Below are 26,525 nucleotides of genomic sequence, written 5' to 3' on the forward strand. Positions count from 1 at the left end.
TATATATAATTCTTGTCAAACCTATAAAAAACAGGAGTTATTTTCTGATTGATAAATGGTTAAAGGATATGAACAGGCAGTTTTCAGAGAAAGAAATCAAAGTTATCAATAGTTAAATGAAAAAATGCTCTAATACAATAATAATTAAAAGAACTCTGAGATACCATCTCACATCTATCTGGTCGACTAAGATGACAAAAAAGGAAAATGACAAATGCTGTGAAAAAACAGGTACTTTAATGAACTGCTGGAGCTATGAATCAGTCCAATCATTTTATAAAACCCTTACCTTCCTCTTAGAATCAATACTGTGTATTAGTTTCAAGGTAGGAGAGCAGTTAGGGCTAGGCAATAGGGGTTAAGTGACTTGTCCAATTCAAACAGCTAGGAAGTGTCTGAGGGCAAATTTGAACCTAGGTCCCCCATCTCTAGGTCTGGCTCTCAATCCAATGACTCATCTAGCTACCACAGGTCCAACCATTCTGATGAACAATTTGGAACTATTCCCAGAGGATTATAAATATATATATACCCTTTGACTCAGGAATACTACTAGTAGTAGTTCTATATCCCAAATAGACCAAAGGAAAAGGAGTCATGCATGTACAAAAATATTAATATCAGTTATTTTTGGTGGTGGCAAAGAATTAAAGACTGAAGGGATGCCCATTAATTGGGAAATGAGTGGATTAGTTATGCTATATGAATGTTCTAGAGTAATATTGTGCTTTAAGAAATAATGAAGGGGATGGCTTATGAAAACCTGGGAAAACTTATATGAACTTCTATAAAGTTGAATGAGCAGAGCCAGAAGAATGAACACAGTAACAGCACTATAGTTACCAATAATCAGCTGTGAAAAACTTGTAACAAACAAGTAATTCTGATCAATACACACCAAAGAAGTCATGATGTAAAATGCTACCCATTTCTAGATAGAGAACTGATGGACTCAGAGTACAAATGGAGGAATGTAATGTTTCTCTTTATTTTTCTTCCATTTTTTTCAGAACATGGCTAATAAGGAAATATGTTTTTCATTACTTCACATATATGATGGGTATCATATTTCCTACCTTCTTGTTGACTGGTTGAGGAGGTGGAAGAAGAAAGAGAATGGAATTGAAAATAAAAATAAAATTAAAAAAGAATATAAGCTTATTTGCAAAACATTATGAAGGAAGATAGTGAAAGATTATCCATTATACTATGATATAAAACAGTAAAAAGCTGGAGGTAAAACAAATCTACAGAAATATTGAAAAGAAACTCAAATGAGCCAAATCATTTCAAAAGCATTCAGAGATGAGAAAACAAATAGAAAATGGGATGAATCTTTCAGTGTCTCTATAATGATCTATTTTGTTATTAATGACAGAGGTACTGCCACTTTTAAAGTCTAACATATCAATCTTTGATATGCTATAGGAAGAAATAGAAATAGCATTAGTACAAAGTCAGAATACCAGCTACAACAGACCAGTATATGCCAAAACAGATGTTATGATTTTGAAAGCACTGTGAAATCACTTTAGATAATATCTTATGAAGGGAAAGATAGAAAGAAAATAGTGGGGGGCAGGAATCACAGGCAATATTAATACCCAAAAACAACAAAAGGAAAGTGGTTAACTATTTCTATGTAATTGGATTTCTTAATAATCTTAAGTATTTTATATTCTTAAAAACAATATTCTGAGAAGGGATCAATATGACTCAACCAGACTACCAAAGGGGTCCATGAAGTTGAGACCCATTACAATAAAGAGAACATCAATAATTACTGAACCATTTTTCAACTTTCTCATTTTTTTACAAATCTTTATGAGAATAATTTGCCCACCTATTGATGGTTTCCTTTATGAAGATATGAAAAGGGAAAAAGACTTTTACATTTTTCAATAGCAGCAAAACAACCTTTAAAACTACCTTCCATAAGGGAGTCTCTCATGTTTATGTAAAATCTAACAAGATGCTCTGATAAATACAAGAACAGGAATAACCGTTCAACATTCCTGATTAGTAACATTAAATGAAACATTTTAAAAAGATGTATTCTTGCCAAAGGTGTTCACTATCATGAAGGATGACTTGTACAAGGTCCAAATGGAAGGAATCCCTATAGACCAGTGATGGCAAACCTATAGCACATGTTCTAAAAAGGGCACACAGAGCCTTCTCTGTGGGCACACCTGCTATTGCCCACCAGAGTTTGCTACTAGATAGCCAGAGGGTCTCAGGGAAAAGCTGCTTCCTTCCTCCTCTCCATGGACCTGAGGACATTCCTCACTTCCCCCACCCCTCTGCCCAGCAGCCCAATGAGAGTGTTTCCTCCCTTCCCTGTCTGGGGTAAGGGGGGATTACTGGGGGGTGGAAGTTGGTGGGGAGGGGTATGGCACTCGGTCTCTGAAGGGCAGGGTGTAGCACTCAGTTTGGGGAGGGGGCAGGTATCACATTTGGTCGCGGAGGGGAGTGGGGCCCAGCACTTCTGCTTTAAAAGGCTTGCCATCACTGCTATAGATGATAAAGTCTTTCAGATAGTCCCATCTGTGAATGATATTTATGCTGACTGCATCCAAGTCCAGTACATTTTAAGGTGGTAAAAAGGTGAGTAATTATTACTTGAAAATCAGCCTATCAATTCACACAGGAAAATCTAGTGGATAAAAAATGTCTGTTGTCCAGACTAGGGAATGCAGTTGAGTGGTCAGTCCATTGACTTAGTATATTAATACATATGTTCAGGAGAGGCATTGTATGAAGATAGACAAGGATTTGGACTCAGGATTACATAGGAGAAAAAGGGGTCAGATTACCTTTGGGAAACTACAATACTTTTAATTTCCTAATACAAAGAGTAAGTCTTTTCAACAAAAATATTTTCATGGGAATGCTGCATGGTTTCAAATCTTGGAATACTTAAAATCTCATAAGAATCTAAGTCAGTCATCAAAAGGACAATAAACTAATGAATGGTGGACACAGGTAGACTGTAACATATTTCCAATAATTAAACTACTCAAGGGGTGGGTTCCATCCCCGTATCAACCATGACCTACTCAATACATGAATCTTGCTAACTTTCCTGTGGCCACACATATGGATACACCCCTCCGATCCTACCTCTTGCTGTAATTCCAAAAGCAATAATTAAATTAATACTATCATTAGTACTGGAAATGTTATGACAATGTATTTCTCCTTGGCTTTATTCACAATCCCAGAGCCTCTCTCAACTAAAACTCCCTTCCCTAGATGACTCTCCTTCTCTTTTCCCAAGGTATTATGTTCTTCTATTAGAATATAAATCTATATATATATATAATTATATTATATATATATATATATAGATTTATATTCTAATAGAAGATATATAATATAAAAAATAATAATAATATAATATATATAATATAAATTAGAATATAAATATAAATCCAGGCAAGAACAAATGTAATTTTTACTTTTACCCTCCCCCTTAGCACAGAATCAGGTATCTATTAGATACTCAATAAATGCTTTTTAATTTGTTATTTGGGAAGGAATATAATTTTCAAAATGTCTTACTGAAAAAAAAAAAGTGCTTCTATCATGTGGCAAGAGTGAGAGATACAAAAAAAGAGCCCAAGTATTCTCCTGGTATCCATTAAATGAAAAAGAGCAAGACCAACAAGTCTAGCATCCTCCGGAGTGAACTGATGGAAGAGCATGGTCATGAATTACAGAAAATGAGAAAACCAAAATAGGTTGCAGTCTATAATTGTGCAGGGAATATCCATGTTGATGGATCACAGATTCACCAAGGTACAGAATTAATTATACAGATATGTAAGAGGAGATTTTTATTATGTAAAGTGACCCTGAAGGAAATTCCAAAAGAATTCTATAAAAGAGTAAAGCTATTGAGTAGTTGAAGGGATAAGGAATATGAGAATGTCTGTTCCCAAGAGTCATAAGGACATTAGGGTGAGTGGGACTTTTTAATCTCAGGGTACTCAAATTCAGAGGGTACTGACAGTAAATTTTACTTCTCTAAGAATAAAGAAACAAATGAAGTGAACACTTTTAGCCAAAAAAAAAAAAGGAAGGTTCCAGATTACACGCTTTTTCTACCCCACCCCCTTAAGTAATTGCAACAGAAATCAGTTTTTCCCTAAAGCTTATCCCCCTCCTGATATAATCCTGCCAAGATGGTCTCCCCATCAGTACCTCCCACTTGAGCACTTATTCCAGGAGGTTAAACTAAATAACTTCTAAAGTCCTGTGATCTAAGTTCTAAACCTATGATCTTAGGAAATAACTTATTATATGTATATAATATTAAGAAAACAGTGTATTAATGACCAAAAATTAAAAACTTTTTACAAAATGAAATCAATTCAGTTAAAATTATAAGAGAAGCACATACAAGGAAAAATCTTTACAGCAATTTTCTCTGATAAAGGTCTCATTTCCAAAATATAAAGGGAACTGATATAAATTTATAGAAATAAGAACCATTGTCCAGTTGATAAATGATCAATGGATATTGAATATATGATTTTGAAGGGGAAAATCAAAGCCATCAATAGCCCTATGGAAAAAATGTTCTAAATTACTAATTTGAAAAGTGCAAATAAAAACAATTCAGATTAATGGTGTACCAAAAAAAATCATACCAGCGAAGGTCACAAAAAAGGAAATCGACAAATGCTAGAACTGTCTATTAATGAATTGTTGGTGAAACTGTGAACTAGTCAAGAAGAGCAATTTAGCACCATATCCTGCAAAATAATAAACTGTACTTTTTGACCTAATAATACTAGGTCCATCTCTACAAAAGATTAAAGAAAGAGGAAAAGGATCCATAGGTAAAAAGTATAGTCTTTACATAGTCTTTACGGTTTCCAAAGCACTTTACAAATATCTCATTTTATCCTCACAACAACCCTGTCAGAAAGGTGCTATTATGAGGATTTTGCAGATGAGGAAACTGAGGCAGAGAGCAGGTAAGTGATTTGTCCGGGGTCATACAGCTACTAAATGTCTGAGAGAGAATTTAAATTCAGGGCTTACTGAATCTAGGTCCAGCAGTCTATGTACCTACCTGCCTCTATTGCAGCTCTTTTTGTGATGGCAAAGAATTGGAAACTGAGGAGGTACCCAGCTATTGAAGAATGGCTAAATTAGTTACAGTATATAAATGTGATGGAATATTATTGTGTTATAAGAAATGATGAAGGGAAGGTTTCAAAGATACAAAGTGAAGTGAGTAGAACTAGGAGAACAATTTATATAATCATCCCTAAATATTCACAGGTTTCATATTCATGATTTTGTTTATTCTAAGGTTGGCCATCAATAGTAAAAAAAAAAAAACTTTTACCTTCTTTTTTCAAATCAGTTTCCATTCCAAGGCAGAAGAGCAGTAAGGGCTAGGCAATAGGGATTAAGTGGCTCGTCCAGGATCACACAGCTAGGACTTGTCTGAATTCAGATTTAAACCCAGGACCTCCCATCTCCAGGCCAGGCTTTCTAACCATGAGCCACCTAGCTACCCTGGCCACTGATAATTAAATGGCAATTTGGGGAAATCTGCAGACAAGTACTGTGAAAAATTGCAGTTGACATGCATATATAAAGAAAGTTAAAAATAGTAAGTCATAAATGCATAAATGTGACATATTAGAAATCTATTTTGTCACTTACTACTATAAGTATGCACAAATAAATTTATCACAAACAGTTAAATTTTGTTAGAGGTGTCAGTGTGCTAAAGAACTACTAGCTGTGCCCTCTCTTTGGGGACTCCTCTTTGTCTCACTGCCATCCAGACTCAGACACGTGATTTCCTCCTGCAGTGATCTTTGTATTTTGAGCCTTTCATAGAAGCAAATCGTGAAGCCTTTGCTGCAGCTACATCAGCCACGTCAAAGACTTCGAAGTGTGCGAGATACTTATCTCTCTTGAGTAGAAACTGCAACTTTTTTTTCAAAATAGATGTAGTGGGTGTTTTACTTGTCTTTATGTTAAGTAAATATAATCAGAATTGTTTTTAAAAAATAAGGCTTTGGGATGGGACCTGGAGTTATTGATGGCATTTCACATTCACAGGGGTCCTGTACCCTCAATTCCTGAACATCCAGGGCCAACTGTATTGGACTATACTGTAAGGATAAATAACTTAGAAAGACTTTGGAACTCTGATCAACACAATGACCAACTATAATCCCAGAGGATTCCTGATGAAACAATCTACCCACCTCCTGAGAGAGGGTAGTAAATAAAACTCGGGGTGTAAATTGAGAAATTTTGGTGAGGAGGATACATGACTAACTGAGGGAATCTGTTTTGTTTGACTGTAAGTATTTATACTAGAGGGGTTCTCAGCTTCTCAATGAAGGGAAAAAAGAAAGCAAAAAACAAAATTTTTGTCAAAACAGAATAAAATTGAATTTTAAAAAGAAAAATAAACAAAAAAGAAAGAAAAATTATAGTAAAATGTAAAGAACACAGGTTCTTGAATCAGGGATGTGGGGTCGCATCCCATCTCTGATACTTAAAATGTGTATGACCTTCAGCAAGTTACTTAATCCCAGCTTCATTTTTCTTGTCCATGAAATAAGGCCCTATTAGCCTATTATCTGGACCACCCAACTGGTCCTTAAATATATTAGACTATCAATGATAGCCTATTTTTGTAAGATCAATGATGAATTATTAACAGGAACCTTGCAGATCATGTAGGTCAAATGTTCTTTACCCTTTTTTTTTGTCATAGATCTCTTTGGCAGTCTAGTAGAACTGATGGGTCCCTTAGAATAATGTTTGCTGCCAGCATTCATAATCGAAGGAAAACCTAAATTCCAATTAGAAGCTAATGAAAATAAAGTTGTCTTTTTTTTTTCTTATCCAAGTACACAGACTCCCAAAATCTATCCACAGACCAAGAACTCCTAAGAAAGGTAAACATCCTCAGTTTTCCAGAGTAGCAAAGTAAAATCCAGAGAGGCAGTGACTATCTCAAGAACTATCTCAAGTAAGTGCCAAGGATCAATAATTCAAGATTCAAACCCAGGTCTCCGGTGATGCCAGACCCATCTATTTATTCAAGAAACATCTAATAAGTACTTGTTATTTATTGACTGTGCTGGGCACTGGTGTGACATATGGCATGACATATAAACAAGTAAGTAAAATTCATGGAAAGGAATCACAAAGACAAAGGAAAGAGTTAGACAAAATCCTTGAGAAAAAAAATTGAGAGAGAACTTCTTCTGATCAGAGATATGGGAAGTTTTCATGTTAGAGATAGATAGTAACTAAGTTGAACCTTGAAGGAAGAAAAGGATTCTGAAAGGTAGAGATGAAAATAAAGTACATTCCAGGTTCACAAAATCCAGAGAGGAAGAAAGCATGCTACTGACATCCAGGGAACCACAAATAGCCCAGTTTTACTTGAACTGAGAGAGCATAAAGTTAAGTAAAAAAATAATGCTGGAAATATAATATTGGTGCAAGATCGGGGAAGGTCTTAAATGCCAACCAAAGTAATTCCTGTAGCAGTAGGGAGTTGCCAACATCTTTGGAAGAACAGTGACATATACAGACCCAGACCTTAGGAAAATTATCATGGCAGCTGAGTGACAGATGAATGAATGGGAGAGGAGAGACTAGAGACAGGGAAGCCCATTTTAAGCCTATTACAATACTTCAGACAAAAGTTGGTGAGGCCTGAAAAAGTGATTTGTCAGTTTAAGTACAGAGAAGAAACAAATGCAAGAAAGGCCCAGGAGCAATCTATATTTGATAGTAATGGTATAGTGTAATGGAAAGAGTCTGGGAGAGGGAAGGAGATATACATTTGCCAAAGAGGTCAAAGTATGGATTTGTTTATGCTTCTTCAGCTTTTGTTTTTCAAGAGTTGTTGTTGTTCATTCAGGTCTGCATGATCCCATGGACTTTTGTCTGTGAGGTTTTCTTGACAAACTTCTTTCTAGTATCTTACTAGACTGGCCTGCGATTTCCTTCTCCAGTGTATCCCCACTTTACAGATGAGGAACTGAGGCAAACAGTGCATCTAAGGTCTCATTGAAACTCGGGTCTTCTTGACTCCAAGGCTATTTACTGTATACCACCTAGTTGTCCCAAGAGGGGGGGAGGGGGTGAAGGACTTAAAGGAAAAAGAGGGGTTAATGATAACATTGTCCCAAAAATAAAAAATGAAAAGAGGGCCATTGAAGCATTAAAAAGAAAATGTAATAATCACCTCTAATCTCCTCGTGGTGCAGCTTACACAAGCCTTGGATATCACCTTTCTCAGTCTCCTCTCTCCTCTGATTAAAAGGTTAGAGCATGGAATACTCAATTCTTCCCAATGTCTTCCTCTCTAGAGGGCATAAATTGGACTTCCAGCTCACTTCACTGTCCACCTGCAGCTTTGCCAGTTTTCAAACAAGTTTTCAAAGCTTCAAATCCAAGAAACAAGATGCCCAGGCCATTTACCCCTTAGGGTTCCCTACCCCTTCCAGCTTTCTTTGGTGTGTTGTCTTTTCTCTTTTAGTTTGTAAGCTCCTTGAGGGCAAGGATAGTCTTTCATTTTCATATCATATCCCACATAGTAAGTGCTTAATAAATGTTTATTGAATTGAGTTGAAGATAAAAGCAGAAGGACATTCAAAATGAAGCAACGAGGACAGCTTTGAAAGTAATATATTGAATTACATATCTTTTTTAAAAGCAAATTCTACTTAATAAAAATGTATTGCTTCAGTTGCAAACATCTTCTCCTATGCTACAATATTTAAGAAAATACTCATTTTGTTTATATTTAGTACAAATATGGAATTTTTAATTGATTTTTTTAAGAGCACTGAAGGTGGAATCAGGGTTCCAATCCCAGGTTTGCCTTTTACTAGCTATGTGACTGAGCAAATCACTGAATTTCTCTGAACTGACATTTCCTCGTGTATAAAATGAAAGCACTGGAGTGGATGATCTCTTAGGTCCCTTAATGTATAAAAGCTATGTATGGGATAAGGGGAGTGAAGGGCAGGGGAAGAGTCCTAAATGATTCTTCTGTATGTTCAAGCCTAGATGGCTCAATAGCAGTGTCATCACCAGAAGGGATTTGTTGCTTCATTCATGGCATGAAGTCGTGCTTGGAAAGGTACATACGTACCCTTTGGAGAGTCTGAAGAGGCAAAAAGGGATTTTTAAAGCTTTTAATGCTTTAGGTTTAAACTGAGCTGAAATAGATTTCTACTCAAAAAAAAAAAAGGAGATATCAGTAGATTCCAAAGGAGACCCACATCTCTCATCTCTACTTGTCCCTGGAAACTGGAGAGGCAGAATGGGATAATGAGCACTATCTTCAAAATCAAGACACTTGGACTCGCTTTAACAAGCTGTGTAATTTTGGGCAAAGCCATCAGCCTTTCTGGAGCTCAGTTTCCTCATTAAGCAAAATAAAGGGCTGAATGACCTCTAAGAACCCTTCTGGCACTCACATTCTAGGTTCTAAGGAGTCTTCCAGTGAGAACACAGCATATTATGACAAAGAATGTGGGCAGCACAGTGCTGCCACCACCCCTTTCCCTTTATGACCTTGTTCTTTCTCAAGAAGCTTTGTTGAAGTCATTGCTTATAAACTTAATTTCACCAATCAATCAACAAACAGGAAAATTCCAAAGAAAAATTTTTTTCTCTTAGCTATAAGAAATCAGATGCTGGTCCAGGGGCTAACATTTTTGAATAGTCAATCCCCACTGCATTTTACTTATTTCTAAACGTCTCTATGAATTAAAGGTGGGTTCACATGTAAAAGAAGAATAGAAACAGAAAGGGGAAGCCTCAAGGACTGTGTTACAAAAAGCCTGCAATAAATACAAGTGAACACCAGTGCAGTGACCACCATTATTTTTTTTAAATGACTTGAAAAGACAGAAGATGGCAAATTCCAGATGATATTGATTGCTCTTGATGCAATTTTTCAATTATCTGCCAAGTTGGGCTTTTAGTCTTTTACTATTTAAGCTAATCACTTTAAAAAATATTCTTTAGAAAGTTTTTCTTAGCTTGTGGCTACCCCTGGATGAATTTGCAATGCAGTCTTTTATTTGGTAGATCAATGTCTTTGACATAATCCATCCTTCAGGGGGACTCTTTATGTCAGTAACATTTTCTCTGTCCACTAAGTGAAGAAATTGATTGAATTCCCTGTACTCCTTACTTATTGCTAAATCCTTCCCTCACTGATTCTCTTCATTCCCCAGGGAAAGAAGATGAATGGTCTTCCCTTAATTGGGAATTCTCAGGGATAAAAATAGAGATCAAAATCCTATACTAGGGGCAGCTAGATAGCTTAGTGGATAGAGAGTCAGGCATGGAGAGGGGAGATCCTGAGTTCAAATCTGGCCTCAGATTCTGTGGCCCTGAACAATTCACTTAACCCCCACTGTTTAGTCCCTTACTGTTCTTCTACCTTGGAACCAATATTTAGTATCAAGTCTAAGATAGAAGGTAAAGGTTTTTAAAAAAAACTAACTATACTAATAAATCACTTGTTCACTATAAGCCAAGTCCACAAATCAGACAGATGTAAAGTTATTAAAATCAAAACCCAAAACAAACAAACAAAAAATAACCCAACACAACATATCATTAAGAAAGCACTGGCTTCTGTAATAAAATGCTATCAGTCAAATACCATCTGTTTGGCCACAACATACAGATGCCACTGCTTTTCTATATTTACCATGAATAGGAAAAAAAAACTTTTTAAAAAATCCACTTATTTAATTGTAGGGTTCAAAATCATCAATATTATACTTAAGTTTTAAAAGTGGCCTTTTCTTACATACACGCCAGTTATTTCCTTATACTAAAATAAAAAGTTACATTAAAACTAACCAACTGAGTGGCTGCACCTGAAAATGTATACAATATTTTGCGCCCATTGTTATCTACCATTCTTGCAAGAGGAGGGCAGAGAATCAACAGTATTTTATACCAAGCACATCAAATACTTCATCCTTATCCCTTTTATTTCATCTACTCTGAGCACAGACTATGACAAATCATTTGGGGATTTTAACTATTTCACGTCTATCTAGTTGCTCAACTTTCATTGACTGCCCAGTCCCCTTACCCAAAAGAGCCCACACTCTTTGGTGCATTTAAGTCTTTTCTGATTCACCCCAATGTGTTTTTCTAGCCATATACCCCACCACTCTCTGCCACTTTGCCCCATATTCATAACCTGTTTAGTTTGATGTGCTGACAGCATAAATTCATGGAGACAAGCAGGAGACAGTGAGGTATGTGGAACTAATGGACAGGGTAGTTGAAAGAGAGATGGAGAGAAGAGAGTTAGAAGGGAGGAAAGAAGAAAGGGAGGGAGAGAGTGAAGGAGAGAGGGAGAGAGACAGAGAGGGAGAGAAAGGGAGATACAGGCTGAGAGATGAACTTCTGGAGCCTCTATGAGGCTGAAGAATGAAGGAGAAGCAGTGAAAAAGAGCTGAGACAGATAGAGAACCAGTTTTATCCAATGTCTTATAGAATTATGGAATCTTGGAATCAGAAGGGAATTTAGGAGTTATATGGTCCAAATTTTTTACTTTATAAATGAGAAAACAGAGGTCCTGGGAAGCTTTGCCTTGTCAAAGGTAACAAAGCAAATCAGCAGTAGAACTAGGATGAGAGTCTGGCTCTTTTGATACTCAATCCAGAATTCTTTCCACCCTTACCACACTGTCTTCATTTAAGACCTTAATTAAATAATTAATTAATTTCATCATTACCATTATGTCTTTCATTTCATGTAAGCCTTCATTCACTTTCCCTCGCAGAAACGTGGCATCAATTTCTTTCCCTCTCTTGCCTCTCACTCATTCACTCTCCCTGATACCAGCAGTGTTGAACATAGATGTGGAATCTCTCAAACTATAAGGACCACTTCACATCTTTTTTGGCTCAGTGTGTTCTGAAGAACACTGGGCCAGAATCACTTGAGACCTGGAAGAATACAGAAAATTTCCTCTCTACAGTTAACAAAGAAACCAACAACAACAACAACAACAAAATGACATGGCTATTATCTGGCCTGTGGCAGCTCATGGAAATGTTCCTTCATGATCATCCTTAGTAACAACTTGATTTGCTTCATGTAATAGAAAGAAGACTCAAAGGAAGTTTGGAGACCTGATTTCCAAAACTAATCTTCCACAAATAGCTCTTATGAGTCTAGGTGAGCCAGACTCCTATCTAGGCTTCAGTTTTCCATCTGCAAAATGGAGGGTTTGCATTAAATGGATGAAAGAAGGCAAGGAAAGATCATGAGAAATGGGGAATGATAAAAAGCCACTGAATTTGTCGATTTAGGGCATCTCTAGTCAATGCTGATAAGAGTGATTAAGGAATCTCTAGCTGGTACTGACAAAACAAAATAAGTATACAGATTCTTCAAGATTTCTGGCAATGAAGAGAAGGGGAATGATATGAGAATAATCCACGAGAATAGTAGAATTTGGGGTACTTTTTTAAAAGGACAAATAAGTGAGGTAGAGTGGAATGGTGGATAGAAAGCCAGCCTCACAGTCAAGAGCTGCAGTTAAATGCTACCTCTGACACATACTGGATGTATGACTCTAAGGAGCCTGGAGGATGCATTACTAGAGGGAGTTTCCTTATCCAACGAGTTCCCTGTACCAATGAAATCACAAGTCTAGTCCCTTTACTTAAATAAGGGAGACCAAAGCATGTATGAAGACTGATCAGAAGGAATCACTGAAAAGGGAAAGACTGAAGAAAAAGGGGGAAAGCTGGTTGATCAACAGAGCAAGGTCTCTGTCTTCAGATCTAAAACATCTTCTCTCCCTTTCCTCATCTGTTGAATTCTTGCCTATCTTTTGTTGTTGTTTTTTTAACCCTTAACTTTTGTTTTCAAATGGATACTAAAAATCAGTTTTGTGGCAGAGGAATGATAAGGGCTAAGCAACTGGGTTTAAGTGATTCCTAGCCTAGCTAGGAAGTATCTGAGATCAGATTTGAACCCAGGCCCTCTGGCACTCTATTCACTGAGCCACCTAGCTGCCCCTCTTTCCCACTTTTAGAATTTAACTCAAATGCTTGTGTCCAGGGACCCTTCCCTAATTGCCTATTGATGATGATCTCACGTAGACACTGGTTTTATAATGCACTTAGCTGGTATCCTTGTGTATTTGTATCAGCACCATATTCCTGTACCAGACTGCTAGAGGTCAAGGGCAGTGCCCCCTTCAGATTTTATATCTCCCTTGGTGCCTACTACAGTGCTGCGTGCCCAAGAGACATTTAAGAAACATTTGTTTTGTTTGGATTTGGCCAGAATCAAGGACCAGAGAGAAGAACTTGCAATAGTAAAGAAGAGAAGCATTTATTCCTGAGAGATGACATGGGAAGGCTACAGAGAAGTGGGGGAAGCAGAGTTGGGAAGGGCTCACACTGGATAGCTTTGATTTTGGTTAAGCAGGAGTCATGAATGCCCTCTGCAAAAGGGATGAGGGCAGTGGTGGATTGAGGTTTGAGGTAAGTAAAAAAGGTCTCAAACTGTAGTTGTGGGAAATGAGCTAGGAGTCAACAAGATGTAGGCAATGATGACTCAAGGTGCGCCAAAGGATTGGACACTGTCTCTTCTTGGAGTTATGAGCCCATTTACATTCGATGAAACCTGTAAGAACCCAAGAAAACAAGGGGGGGGGGGGGAATAGATCTGGATCTTTTTGAGATCACGTGGCTTTCTGGCTTGCTTTATACTTTGAGAAGGAAAGTTTTCATCTGTTTATAATGAAGCCCTTTATGGAGAGCTCTAACATCATTTCTAATGCAGTGAAATAAGTTAAAATTTGGGGGACTGAGGTTTTATTTTTAAGCAGAGCAGTTACCGATGGTCCCAAATTATCATTCAACTTCCCAAAGTCATTTAAAGGAAGTTAAACTACCTCATCACACACTGTTTCTTGGAAGCATCCTGGTGAAATAAGGCTAGAGGGACAAGGCGAGGGTAATGCTCCTTCCCAAAGAGACAGAGTCAACATCTTTGGTCTTTATTGCTGTCATTTCCATGTCTCTTTTTCTGCTTCACACCAACAAACTGGAAGAGGGGAGGACTCAACAAAAATCACGTCTGAGCTTCAATGTATCCACAAGATTTTATGATTGCAATGAGAAGAAAACAGATAGCAGAAGGTTGGAAGGCTTGCACAATGAATCCATTCATACCTGTATTTATCGGGGCACTGTGGAGTGTTGAATAATCATCTAAATAAGTGAACATCTTCAATTCTCCAATCTGGCCCAAAGGTTTTTTATTTTTATCCCCAAACAACATCTATTCTACTTTGGCCCAGACCATCCAAAGGACAGGATGATGGGCCTGAAGTTCAAATCTGGCCTCAGACATTTACTAGCTGTATGACCCTGAGCAAGGTATTTAACTCTGTTTGCCTCCATTCCCTCATCTGTCCAATGAACTGGAGAAGGAAATGACAAACCACTCAAATATCTTTGCCAACAAAACTCCAAAAAGGGGTCATAAAGGGTCAGATAAGGCTGAAAAACAACCAGCCAACAACATCCCACTCCCCCCTTTGTTGGTGAATACACAGCCTAAAGCTTTCAAAGCTAACACCTTCCTAAACAGTTCTTTTCACTTGGGCTTTTCTGTTAGTAGCATGACTATTCACCCAGTTTCCACCCTTTGAAACCCTGAGGGCATCTTTGGTTCATCATTTCTCATAGTCAGTCAGTTACCAAGTCTTATCAATCCTACCTCCTGGACTTTTCTTGCATCTGAGTCCTCCTCTCTTTTCCCCAAGGCAGGTTATCATTACCACTACTGTAAGGACTCCTAAGGGCCTTTTTAACTCAGCTCTCTCCTCCAGATTGTATTTAATCTTGTTGCCAAAATAATGTTTCTTAGTCTAACCATATCACTCAAATCTACATTAGCTCCCTACTGCCAACCAAATAAGGCTCAAAGATTCCTCCTTGGTAACATGCAAGGTCTTCCATAATTAGGGGCTCCCATCTACACATGATTCTACATTCCAGGCATGCTAGACAGATGTTTCCAGAATATACCCTGCCTTTTGGGGGGCTCTCTTTGCTCACACCATTCCATGAGCCCTGAATGCCCCTCTCTCCACTTCTGTTAAATTTCTTTGTTCTTCCTCGTGTCTGACTCTTCAGAACCCCAATTTGGATTTTCTTGACAAAGATACTGGAGTGGTTTGCCATGTCCTTCTCTGGCTCATTTTATAAATGAGGAAACTGAGACAACAGGGTAAAGTGACTTGCCCAGGGTCTCAATGCCCAACCAGTATCTGAGACCACTCAGGAAGATGAGCCTTCCTGACTCTGGAACTGGAGCTCTATCCACTGCCCCACACAACTGCCTCCTTAGATTTCTCCCCATCCTTACGGGTCAAAGGTTGTCATCCCCCCAAGACTATTCCGATACCCCTCTTATCACCTCTAGCAGTAACCACCTCATCCCTTGGCCCTCACATAATGCTTTGTTTGGACCTGATATTCTTGGATATTAGAATGATCTGTGTGTGTGTGTGTGTGTGTGTGTGTGTGTGTGTGTGAGAGAGAGAGATCAATAACTCCATAGCTCTGAATACTAAGCAAACACATTGAAGAGTATCTGGATGAAGACAGAAAAGCCTGGGCAGTTATCCTCGTGTTTCATCTCAGTGGCACCAAGCATTGGTGTATATGTGTATGTTATATGCCCACATATATACATATCATATATTCATATAGCATATGTGTCTAAATAGTCTACATGCTATATATATATTGTTGGGGGGGTGTTATGTATGTGGGGAAGCCAAGTGGCACAGTAGAAAGAGTACCAGGTCTGGAGTCAGGAAGACCCAAGCTCGAATCTAGCCTCAGACACTTTGTAGCTATGTGACCCTGGACAAGTCACTTAAACATGTTTGCCTCAGTTTCCTCATTTGCAAAATGAACTGGAGAAGGAAATGGCAAACCACTCCGGTATATTTCACAAGAAAACCCCAAATGGGGTTATAGAGAGTCAGATACAACAGACACAACTATACTAAATAAATATTTTTGTCTAATTGAGAGAGCAATATTGTATGCATGTTACAATGTTTGATTCTGAGAATTTGGGACTGATCCCTTTGGCAATAAAGTGGCCAGAACGCTGGACCTAGAATTAGAAAGAATCGAGTATAAATCCTGCCACTGACACTCACTAGCTGTGGGACCTTGGGCAAGTCCCATAACCTTTGTCTGCCTCGGTTTCCTCATCTATAAAATTGGTGTAATAATAGTTATAGCACCTCCTCCCTCCCAGATGAAATGAGATAATTTATTGGAGAGCGCTTAGCATAGTGCCCAGCCCATAGTAAATTCTATATACTCTATATAAGTGTTAGCTGTAGTACCATCGTCATCACCATAGTAATAACAATAACCTCCCAGCCTCAGTTTCCTCATTGGTAAAACAGGGTGATAACAATAACATATTTTCCCCAGGAATGTTGTAAGGACTTTTTTTTAAACTAAAGTGATATTTAAATGCTACTGATCATCAATCAACAGGCTTTCTAACTTTTAGACTAACATACAGTTTTGTCCTGAAAAAGAACACATTGTTGTCACAGGCTTCAGGTTATTTTGATCCTCAGCTCGTCCTAATAAACTGATTCATCTCAAGCCTGTGACCCTGCCCTGACATAGCAATGAAAGGCAATGGTTAGAGCTCTGGCTACGTCTTCTTGTTGTTCAGTCATGTTCAGTTGTTTTCAATTGTGTCTGACTCCATTTGTGATTTTCCTGGAGAGGTGTGCCATTTCCTTTTCCAGCTCATTTTACACAGGAGGAAACTGAGGCATACAAAATTAAGTGATTTTCCCAGGGTCACACAGCTACTAAGTGTCTGAAGCTAGATTTGAACTCAGAGAAGTCATTCTGACTCCAGGCTGTACATTCTATCCACTGTGCCACTTAGCTGCCTCTTTAGAACACCAAAACATGCAGTGGTAAAAGTGAGGAATCCAATTGACTCCTAGGTTTTTTTGACATAGTGTCAAGCATCTGGGTCTTTGGAAATGACCAGATGTTCAGTGTCATGTAGCTAAAACATCTGGATGACTGCCCAAGCCTTTCTATTTTTGTCCAGGTGCTATTCCAGCATTGCCCAGACACAGCCTCTTGGGTTTTGTTTACCGCAGGCTGGTGTGTTTGCTTAATATTCAGAGCTGAGGTGTTGCTGGTAATACACACACTCAGGGTATGGAAGAAAAAAAATAGCTCCGGAATGGACTGCCAGTTGAAGCGAAACCTTGGCCAATTTAGCATTAAGAACACTGTAATTCTCAACAGGAGAAGCAAGGAAGATGGGGCTGAAAATCAATCGGCTTAAATATATTTTTCAAAATAGAAGGAAAAGTTTAAACCTGGGAGTTATTTGCTTTGCTTCAGAGTAGACTTTGAAATATCTTCCATGCTTTCTTCAGAAAATATGCTTCACCTATAATTGGATCTTTTATTGTTTCCAAATGCAGAAATGATTCTATTTTAGATTCTTGGAGACAGAAGAATTACTGAAATTGGTCTACTTACTTTTGGAAGCATGATTTTGCATATAAGAGCTAAGAGAAAGGAAATGAATTGAATGATCTCAACAAGGGTTGCTGGCATTTAGTTGTCTTTGCCTGAGAACAACTTCTCTGCAAATACATTTAAATAAATGTGATTAATGTAATAAATTAATAAATTAAATACCCATCATGTCATAACAGCAGTTCACTTTCCTAAAGCACTTTTTATTTTAAATATATTTTAAGCATTTTTTTTGAGCTGTCAAATACTTCTCTTTGATAAGTAATTGGATTATTCATTTAGAAGGAGAAGAGACCTCAGAGGGCAGCTGGATAGCACAGCAAATAGGAAACCAGGCTTTGAGATGGGCGGTCCTGGGTTCAAATTCAACCTCAGACCCTTCCTAGCTATGTGACCCTGGGCAAGTCACTTTAACCCCCATTGCCTCTCTGCTGATCTTCCCATACTAAGACAGAAGATAAGGGTTCTTTCTTTGTTTTTAAAGAACAAGAAGAGCCCTTCATACTCTTATAAACTTGGAGAAGGTGCTGAAATAACTTACACATATTCAAGCACTAACTGGCCAAACCAAGACTTAAATGCCAGGATTCTATTCAATCCAGGATTCTGTTCGATGTTCCATGCCATAAGCATCACATAAGGAGGTGCAGAATGATACATACATTTGTGTTCTAAAGCAAAGTGTGGATTTATCTTGTCTAACTAATTACTTGTAACAAGGATTGTAGTTTTGGGGGTGGTGGTGAAGGGGGAGGATTTGACAGGTAGAGAAGAGTTAGTGATAATATTGCCAAAATAGAAAAGTGTCACTGAAGAATTTTTAATGTATATAAAATAACAGACGAATGTTCAGAAAGAAACAATTGGATAGCTTTGATACTATGCTAAATGTATTATAAACTTTTTTTAAAAGCAAGCTACATAGAATAAAGATACATGGTTTTACATTTAATCCTCTTTTCATGTTCTACTTTGTGTATATACATTCCACTGAATTATTTTTGAATGCTTATTGTGGGGTTTTCCTTAATGGACTTCCCTGACCAGCAGGGTCCCACAAGGGAAGGGGCTCACCTTTGTGATGGGACCCGAGGAGAGGTAGGAACCGAGAACCAGGGTGGAAATGAAAGACACGGACAAATCAGTGATTGGATAGGGCAGGCAATCCCTATGATTTTCCTTAAGGCGGAAAATGAGGATAATGGAATACAAGGTGGTTGAGGAGATTAAGATAGAGAATGCAGGCCGAGATGGTTACAGCCTCGGGGAAGGAGAAGGTCAAGAAGAGAAAGACATAGTCATTGAGGAGCCCAGTGGAGCTCCATGGAAGGGAGAAAGGCCAAGAGGAAGTTCATGGGATTGCCTCTGAATTTATTCATGTCCTGCTTGGGCGGTACTCCCAAGGACGTAGTAACCACATCACAAAGTATAGACAATTAAGATTGGGTGGCAAGGTGGAGGGAACACCTTTGGGCGTGTAGATTGCAAACCGCGCTTTCCCGGGGAATTGACTCCGAGCATGCTAATGAGTTTGTCTTAGCCAAGGGCCGCATGGCCAGTTCAAGGTTACATTCACAAGCCTCATTGGTATAACCTTATGCTTGGAGACACAGTAATCATACAGTCATCTATATTTCATAGATGTGAATATGCTTGGGATGCTACACTTATGAAGTTCATATGTACATGTATATTCATATACATGTACATTATATATATACACATACATATATATTATGTATTGGTTCCAAGGCAAAAGAGTGCTAAGAACTAGGAGATGGGGGGTTAAGTGACTTGTCCAGGTTCACAGAGCTAGGAAATGTTCATGGTCATATTTGAACCCAGGACCCCCTATTTTGAGTTCTAGCTCTCAATCCACTGAGCCACCTAGCTGCCTCCTTCCTTCCTTCCTTCTTTCCTTCCTTCCTTCCTTCCTTCCTTCTTTCTTTCTTCCTTCCTTCCTTTTTTTTTTAATAAACCCTTACCTTCCACCATAGAATCAATACTATGTATTGGTTCTAAGGCAGAAGAGTGGTAAGAGCTAGGCAATGGGGATTAAGTGACTTGCTCAGGGTCACACAGCCAGGAAGTATTTGAGGCTCCTACAGTTCTTTCTTTCAAAACCCTTACTTTCCTTCTTAGAATCAGTACTGTGTATTGGTTCCAAGCAAAAGAGTGGTAAGGGCTGGGCAATGGGGGTTAAATGAATTTCCTAGAGTCATACAGTTAGGAAGTGCCTGAGGTCATATTTGAACCCAGGACCTCTGTCTCTATGTCTGATTCTCAATCCACTGTGCCACATAGTTGCCCTTCTGTGTGTGTGTGTATTTTTTTAAATGTTAAACCATACTGTGATGACAGACAACTTTCTAGCCCAGCTGGGTATGATTAAAGGTGAGCAAATGATGAGGTGGTGGTTGTCTGTGGAAAACTGGGCACCTGTCACCTTCAGGCTCTACCTCCATGGTTCTCAAGACAATCAAGTCTCTTCCTTTCTAGATCATTTTAATAAAGCAAAGTCAAACAGCAAACATTCCCCTCTCTTGGTACTACTGCCCATCCTGGCCAATAAGAATCAGTAGTTTGGGAATGTCAAGTGATCCTCATTCCATCTTGATACCCTCTGAGCTTGCCAAACTGCTGAAATGAAAATGAAAATGAAAATGTCTTCGGCACAAAAATGCCAGCAAGAAACCCCCAGGGCAATCGAGGCTGTTTGTGTTTAAATTCAGGGTAACATGAGGTTTCTGTCTGGAAAACAAGATCCAGTTAGAAAAGATTTTTGTGTTAGCCTACAGCTAACTCGAGGTACAAACAAATGCAGTCTCTGCTAATCACATTCCTACTGTCCTTGTAGTGACTTGCCCTGAGCCTCCTAGGGAAGAAAGATGGATTGCTCCCTCCTGGGTTGTAAATGAATCTTTCTGGAAACAGAACTATATAGCAAGAGCCCTTAAGCCTGATTCAATAAACAGTCCTTATAAGAAGATGATCATTAATCCTTTGGCAATGTGCACATGCTCTCTGGGTGTGTTCATGGGTATAATCACACAATCCAATGTATACTTGAATCAGTAATATTCCCCGGCCAATAAGAGTTGGCCTCAAATGTATTTTGTTTAGCAATGTGGCCGATAGTGTTGAATTCTGTGGGGGTACAAAAAAATAAAATGGTTGGAGGTTAAAAGATCTGATTCCCTGAACTTTCTAACAACCAGCTTACAGTAAACTGGACTGTAGTTGGGGTAGGAAAAATTCAGTGACTTAAATATACAAAGCATCTATGACTAGATTTATTCTAAATTTTCTTAATGTTTGAATGGATGAGTTTCCTATGACAATTCTTATCCGTCCCTAAAAGTACATGCCAAAAGTCCAAAATGGCAAAACTCTTTTTGTTGCAAAAATATCAGTCCTTATTCACCCACCTGCAAAGTGTCTTTCTTTTCCACTCTAAGCACTTTTTGGATTAAGACTCAACAGAATGGAAAGATGATTGGTTAAAAGAATATTTAATTTTCACAGCAGGAAATAAATCTAATAAAAAAATGTTTAGTAGCAACCTTTCAATTGTCCCGGATACTCAAGAATCATCCAGTCCCTGAGCTAAATCCCTGGGAAATTCTTGGGTACAAATAAAAATGTCCTATATTATTTCCAAATTGAAAAAGGAAAGAGACCAGAGGGGAAACTGCATTTCACAGGCTGAGGAGGAAGATTTGGTAATAACTTGTAATGGTCTCGGATAACCATGTACTACAAATAGGTAACTGACACATTTGTAATTCAGAAAGGACCAAACCAAATTCAATGCGATATTAATATGTACTGATTGCTCCCCAGGATATTATAGGAAGTGAAGGGAGGGGGCTGCAGTAACTCTAATTAAAATAAAAGGGAATGGAACTTTCACTTATAGAACCATTCACACTACAATGGGCCTCTGGGATTTCCCAGTGGTGAAACTGCAACAATAATGAAGTCATTTAATTTTAATTTGGATGAAACATGTACAAAAGAGCACCTGGAAGCACTGGTCCTTGATGCCTACAGAACCACAAGGCTGACAGACCAATGGACATGCACATTTGCTTGTAAGCTCTCACAATTCTATCTTCTGTGCCAGAATTCTACTTTTGTTTAAGCCTCATTCGCTCAAAAATATCACCATTGCTGATGTTTGGGGTCAGAGGAGAGGAATAAATTTCCAGCTGGTACAGTATGAAGCCATTAATTTATGTCATCATTTGCTGATTTAGTGTGAGGTTGTCTGAGTGCCAAGATTCCCTTCTCAGAATATCACGTCTTCAGCCAACTTTCTTTTGGGTAGGCCACAGTTTTATCTTAAAGGCAGAGTAAAGAAAGAAGAAGAAGAAGAAGAAATTCCAGCAGATTAGAGACTCTGTATGCCAGATAGACTGAGTGGAAGAGTAATGACAGAAAAGAAAGCTGGGATTCGTGATGGTTATTATCATTCACTCAAGAGACTTTCATCAAAACCAATGTTTAGGGAGCAGTTGTAAATAAGAGGTTTGCATTACTATCTAGACTCGGGATAAACAGGCTTTCCAAGGAGAGAGGCTGTGCACTTCTCAATAGAACTGTACATTCATCTCCAACATCCTGCCTCTGGGTGGTGATCAATGCTTGTTTCATCAGTTAAAGATGAAAACACCTTGTAAGAGGCAGTCTCCACTGTGCAAAAATGTTGATAGGATTGGGGAGAGGAATTGGGATCTGGTTCCTCTAACACTGAGATTAGATTTGTGAAACTTAATTTCTCCTGTGGATATTAATCATTCCTTCTAAGAGCCTGAAGTACTCACCCATCACCTCCAAATAAGACATAGGTAACAGATTTTAATATCAAAAATACATTTTTGAGACTGAGCCATATTATTTGTGATGAAAGGAAGGGAAAAAGAATTCAAAATATCTCAGCAGATTTTTTCCTACCAATTTTACATGATCAGGGTTAAGTAGGAGAATGAGACTCCATTTTAGGCACAGCAGATGAAAATCTAAGACATAACATTTTATGAAAGAGAAAGCAGCTGATTTTAGACACCTTTGGTCCAGAGTTCATGTCACCAATATTATAGGCTTCCCTTGAGGGTAGAGTTAGGAGACAACTTATTCTTCAGCCCATTATATTTTGTTTCTAGGAGGGGGAAATAGACCCTTAAATCTTCATCTGCTTTTATTTAACATTCAGAAAATCTTAATTTCATAGAAAGGAACTAATAGTTCTTTACTTAGAGGATGCACTTAAGTATCTGGGGTTTGGGAAATGAAAATCAACTGTACCTAGGCAATGCAAACTTCTTAGAACTGAAGATACCACTGACATCAAGATTAAAAGGCAGTATATTTTAAATGAAAGGAGCGATGGATTTGGAATCTGAAGACCTCAAAGGAGCGATGGATTTGGAATCTGAAGACCTGGATTCATATACCACTTTTTAGATGTGTGACTTTTGGGCAAGTCACTTCCCTTCTTCTGGGCTTCAAGGTAAAATAATGGGACTAGATGATCTCAAAAGCCTGGTCTAGCCCTGGAATTTTATTGACTCCAGGATGGACCCTGAGTCTTCACTCTCACCAAAATCAGATCTTTTTTCTGGTGTTGATTGTGTTTTGTACTGGATTTCCTGAGGGTTTTCAAAATGGCAAAAGTGACCCAGAGGGCTCTTTGTTTTTCCTTGTGCATTTTAAATGCTTCAAAGGTACCGTTCTGTTGAAGGAATGGTATCATGTAAACCAAAAAGGGAAAAGGAGATTCATAGTGTCTAAATGACTATTACAATGTAGCTTTGGAATTCCAGTCTTACAACACTGAGTTGCAGATCACTGCAGCTCAGGAAAGGTAGCCCTTCTACAAAGAATTCACATACTAATGCTTATCCCTAATGTTGACCATAAAACTTCTGTTCAAATAAAGTACTTGCTCATTGCCAAAAAAATGCCTTTGAAACTTCAAGAGCCTGCTTTGGTAATTTTAAATTTTGCTTTCCAAGTGCCAATGGTAAATAAACCTTGCTAAAGGGCTGGCACTCTGTCAAGTTTCCATCTCTGTTTACGTTGTCCCAAGCTCTGAGTTCCTGTATAATAGCAACACTCTTAGCTCTGCAAGGCTCCTTCCAAGGATCCAGAGATTTTCATCTAACCAGGTGGTATTCTCCTTCACTTCTTATTAGAAAATTGGAACACAAAACTAAATTTGACAGCACACAACTGAATCCAGGCTGTGAATCTAGTGTTTCTATTGCTTCTTTTTTTTTCAATCCTCTAAAAGCTTGGAAATTTTCTACCTCACACTTCTACAATGATTAAATAGACAGATAGTCTATAAGTTGCTAGTAAAATTGCATCTGAAAGTATAAATCACCATTTAGATCACATATCATCACAGAATACATTTATCATCTGTGAACTACACACCTTTAAAGGAGTAAGGGTAATGGACCATCTCTTTATAAACATATGAAGTGCTGAAGGGTAAAGGGAGGAAAGGGGGAGGAAGAGGGTGAAAAAACAGCAATGATACTGGAAATAAGTTTTGCTCAATCTTCTCTCTTGGGGTTCCTATCATTAAATGACCTGGTCAACTCGCCCAGTTCCTTCTAGGAGTTAATAAGACATTCCCAACCTGGGCTCAAAAGCTGACTCTCACTACACATGATGTTGGTGAAGTTATTTAACCTCTGGGCCTCAGCTTCTCTTCTGTAGCAACAGTGGGTTGGAGTAAATTAAATGGACTAGGGTCCCTTCCACTTCTAAACCCTATGAACTCCTTTGAAATTTAATACAGACATGCCTCCCAAAAATGTCTAAGGAGGAAATGGGAGGAAGAAGGGAGGAAACAGGGGAAAGAGAAACAGAAAAAAAAATTGCTAACACAGTGATATAGTGGAAAGAACTCTGCACTAGACTGAGGAGGCCAGGATTCTAGTCCAGATCAGCCAATTGTCCAGAGACCTCCTAATGGTTACTTCACTTTGGAAGACCTCAGTTTCCTCATCTGTAAAATTGCTTAAGTCAACCTAGAAGATTTCCTTCCAGCTCTAACATCATATGTTCTGCGTTCTAAGTCTGTGATTCTACTGTGAGATTCTTCATTGAATTCACTGCAGAAGAAACCTGTCTTGGAACGCAGGGAGTCATGGAACACTGAGCAGAGCACAGGAAGTAGAAAGAGCAGGTGTCTATTCTCCTTGTCAGTTTCCCAAGAATCCAAGCCTGAGGCTGCACTGCCCAAGACTATTCTACAGAGGCTCTTGGAAGCAGAACCCGTATCTGGGTAGCGAGTTGTGAGGTAGGCAGGCAGACCGGCAGGCGGACTGGCCTCAGAAAACTGCTTTCATTCCTATCAGGCCCAAGATTAACTCTGCTAATACAATTGTGTCACCAGGATGGAAGCCTCTCTCCACACACTCTATAACACACTAAAGAGCTCATCAAAAACTTCTGCCAGTAAAGTGCTAATATACCGGCATTACCCTTCCACCCCTAAATTGGCAGAGAATTTTAAGTCAACATTTAGTTCCGGGGTCCAAGGCTGCCTGCCTGTCTTTCTTGCACCTACCTTGACCGCCTCGGCATGAGTCACTCGGCCCAAGGACTTGTCATTTACTCTCAGGATCTGGTCGCCCACCCTTAGCCCTTCCTTCTCCGCTAGGGAGCCTGGTTCCACCAGGGACACATAAATTCCCACGCCGTGCTCTGAGCCCCCTCGGATGCTGAAACCGAGACCTTCGTTGGTCTTACTTCTCCTAAGACTCACTAACCGGACCTCCCCGCGCAGCTCCTCCAGAGGCGCCCCCTCGGGGCCCGGGCCGAAGTCCACTTGGGACGGTCGACTGGACAGTGACTGGGGCTGAGGGAGCCAGTAGGCGGCGGGAGGAGGCGAGGCAGCGGCCGCACCGTCCAGCAGCCCCGCACCGGCCCCGTTGGCGCCCCCAGGGGCGGATGCGATGTGGGACTTGAGGTAGGGCCCTTCGGACGTGTACTGGTCGAAAAGCAGCTGGTCGGAGCGCGGGATGACCAGGCGCAGCATGGGCAGCAGCTGCCGCTTGTCCGGGCTGTCGAGAAGCAGGCGCAGGGTCCGCACCAGGTCGTAAACGTTCCTCCGCGTGTGGTAAGCGTTCAGGCAGTGAGTGAACTGCTCCCGCTCTGCATCGTTCAGTAGCAAGTTGAGGGCATGGTGCAGCTTGCGCACGTTGCCCGACAGCAGCCGGAGCCCGCCGCTAGCGGAGCCAGCCGCCGCCCCGGCCGCCGAGCCCAGGGAGCCGGTGGAGGACGAGGTCACCGACAGGCGGTCCAGCTGGGTGCTCATCTCCCGACCTCAGGATCGCTCTGAACCGGGGAGCCCTGGCGGCTGAATGGGGTTGGAGGATGGAGATTTTGCAGCGGCGGACTCCAAGTCAGACCATTCCTGGGCTCCCCCAGCCAGGCCACTTCTTCTCCCTGGCCTGGGGGACCCCGCCCCGCGAAACGGGGGCTCTACTCCTGCAGTCGCCAGCAAGGCAGCCTGGGCGAGCCGGAGCTGTCAAATATCCCGGGGCATATCCGGAGCCCTGGACTGTCCTCCTCGAAAGGTCCCCCGAAATGCAAAATTGGGGAAAAGTGGAGGGAGCTATCCTCCCTCCAAAGTGCAACTGGGGACCAACGCCTGAAGTGCCCTGGGGATGTCCCACGCGCAGAAGAAGCTGCTCGGAGACCGCTCCAGAGCTCGCCGCCTCCCCAGGTCGGCAGCGGGGCACTTTTGCTAACTGTTGAGCTCCCCGCCCCCCGAGCTCCAGCACCAGCCTCTGCTTCCAGCTTGTTTCGACGTCTCAGCCCTCACCCCGCCCCCTGCCCCCCCCCCACCAACCTCCCCCTCCCGCGGGATCTTCAGGAAATGACGTCCC

At 39.8% G+C, this 26,525-nt stretch overlaps 1 protein-coding gene across 11 annotated transcripts in view; it reads right to left on the reverse strand.

The window, feature by feature from the left end:
- WHRN (whirlin) overlaps positions 1 to 25,976 on the reverse strand; it is a 142,722-nt gene extending 116,746 nt beyond the window's left edge. For all 11 annotated transcript variants that reach the window (XM_056812019.1, XM_056812018.1, XM_056812017.1 and 8 more), the window contains exon 1: positions 25,202 to 25,976. In XM_056812019.1, the coding sequence (XP_056667997.1) occupies positions 25,202 to 25,951 (750 nt within the window). In that variant the 5' untranslated portion in view covers positions 25,952 to 25,976. The remainder of the gene's footprint in view (positions 1 to 25,201) is intronic.
- Positions 25,977 to 26,525: the final 549 nt, after the last annotated feature.

Source organism: Monodelphis domestica, chromosome 1, assembly GCF_027887165.1.
Source record: "Monodelphis domestica isolate mMonDom1 chromosome 1, mMonDom1.pri, whole genome shotgun sequence".
Taxonomy (NCBI): domain Eukaryota; kingdom Metazoa; phylum Chordata; class Mammalia; order Didelphimorphia; family Didelphidae; genus Monodelphis; species Monodelphis domestica.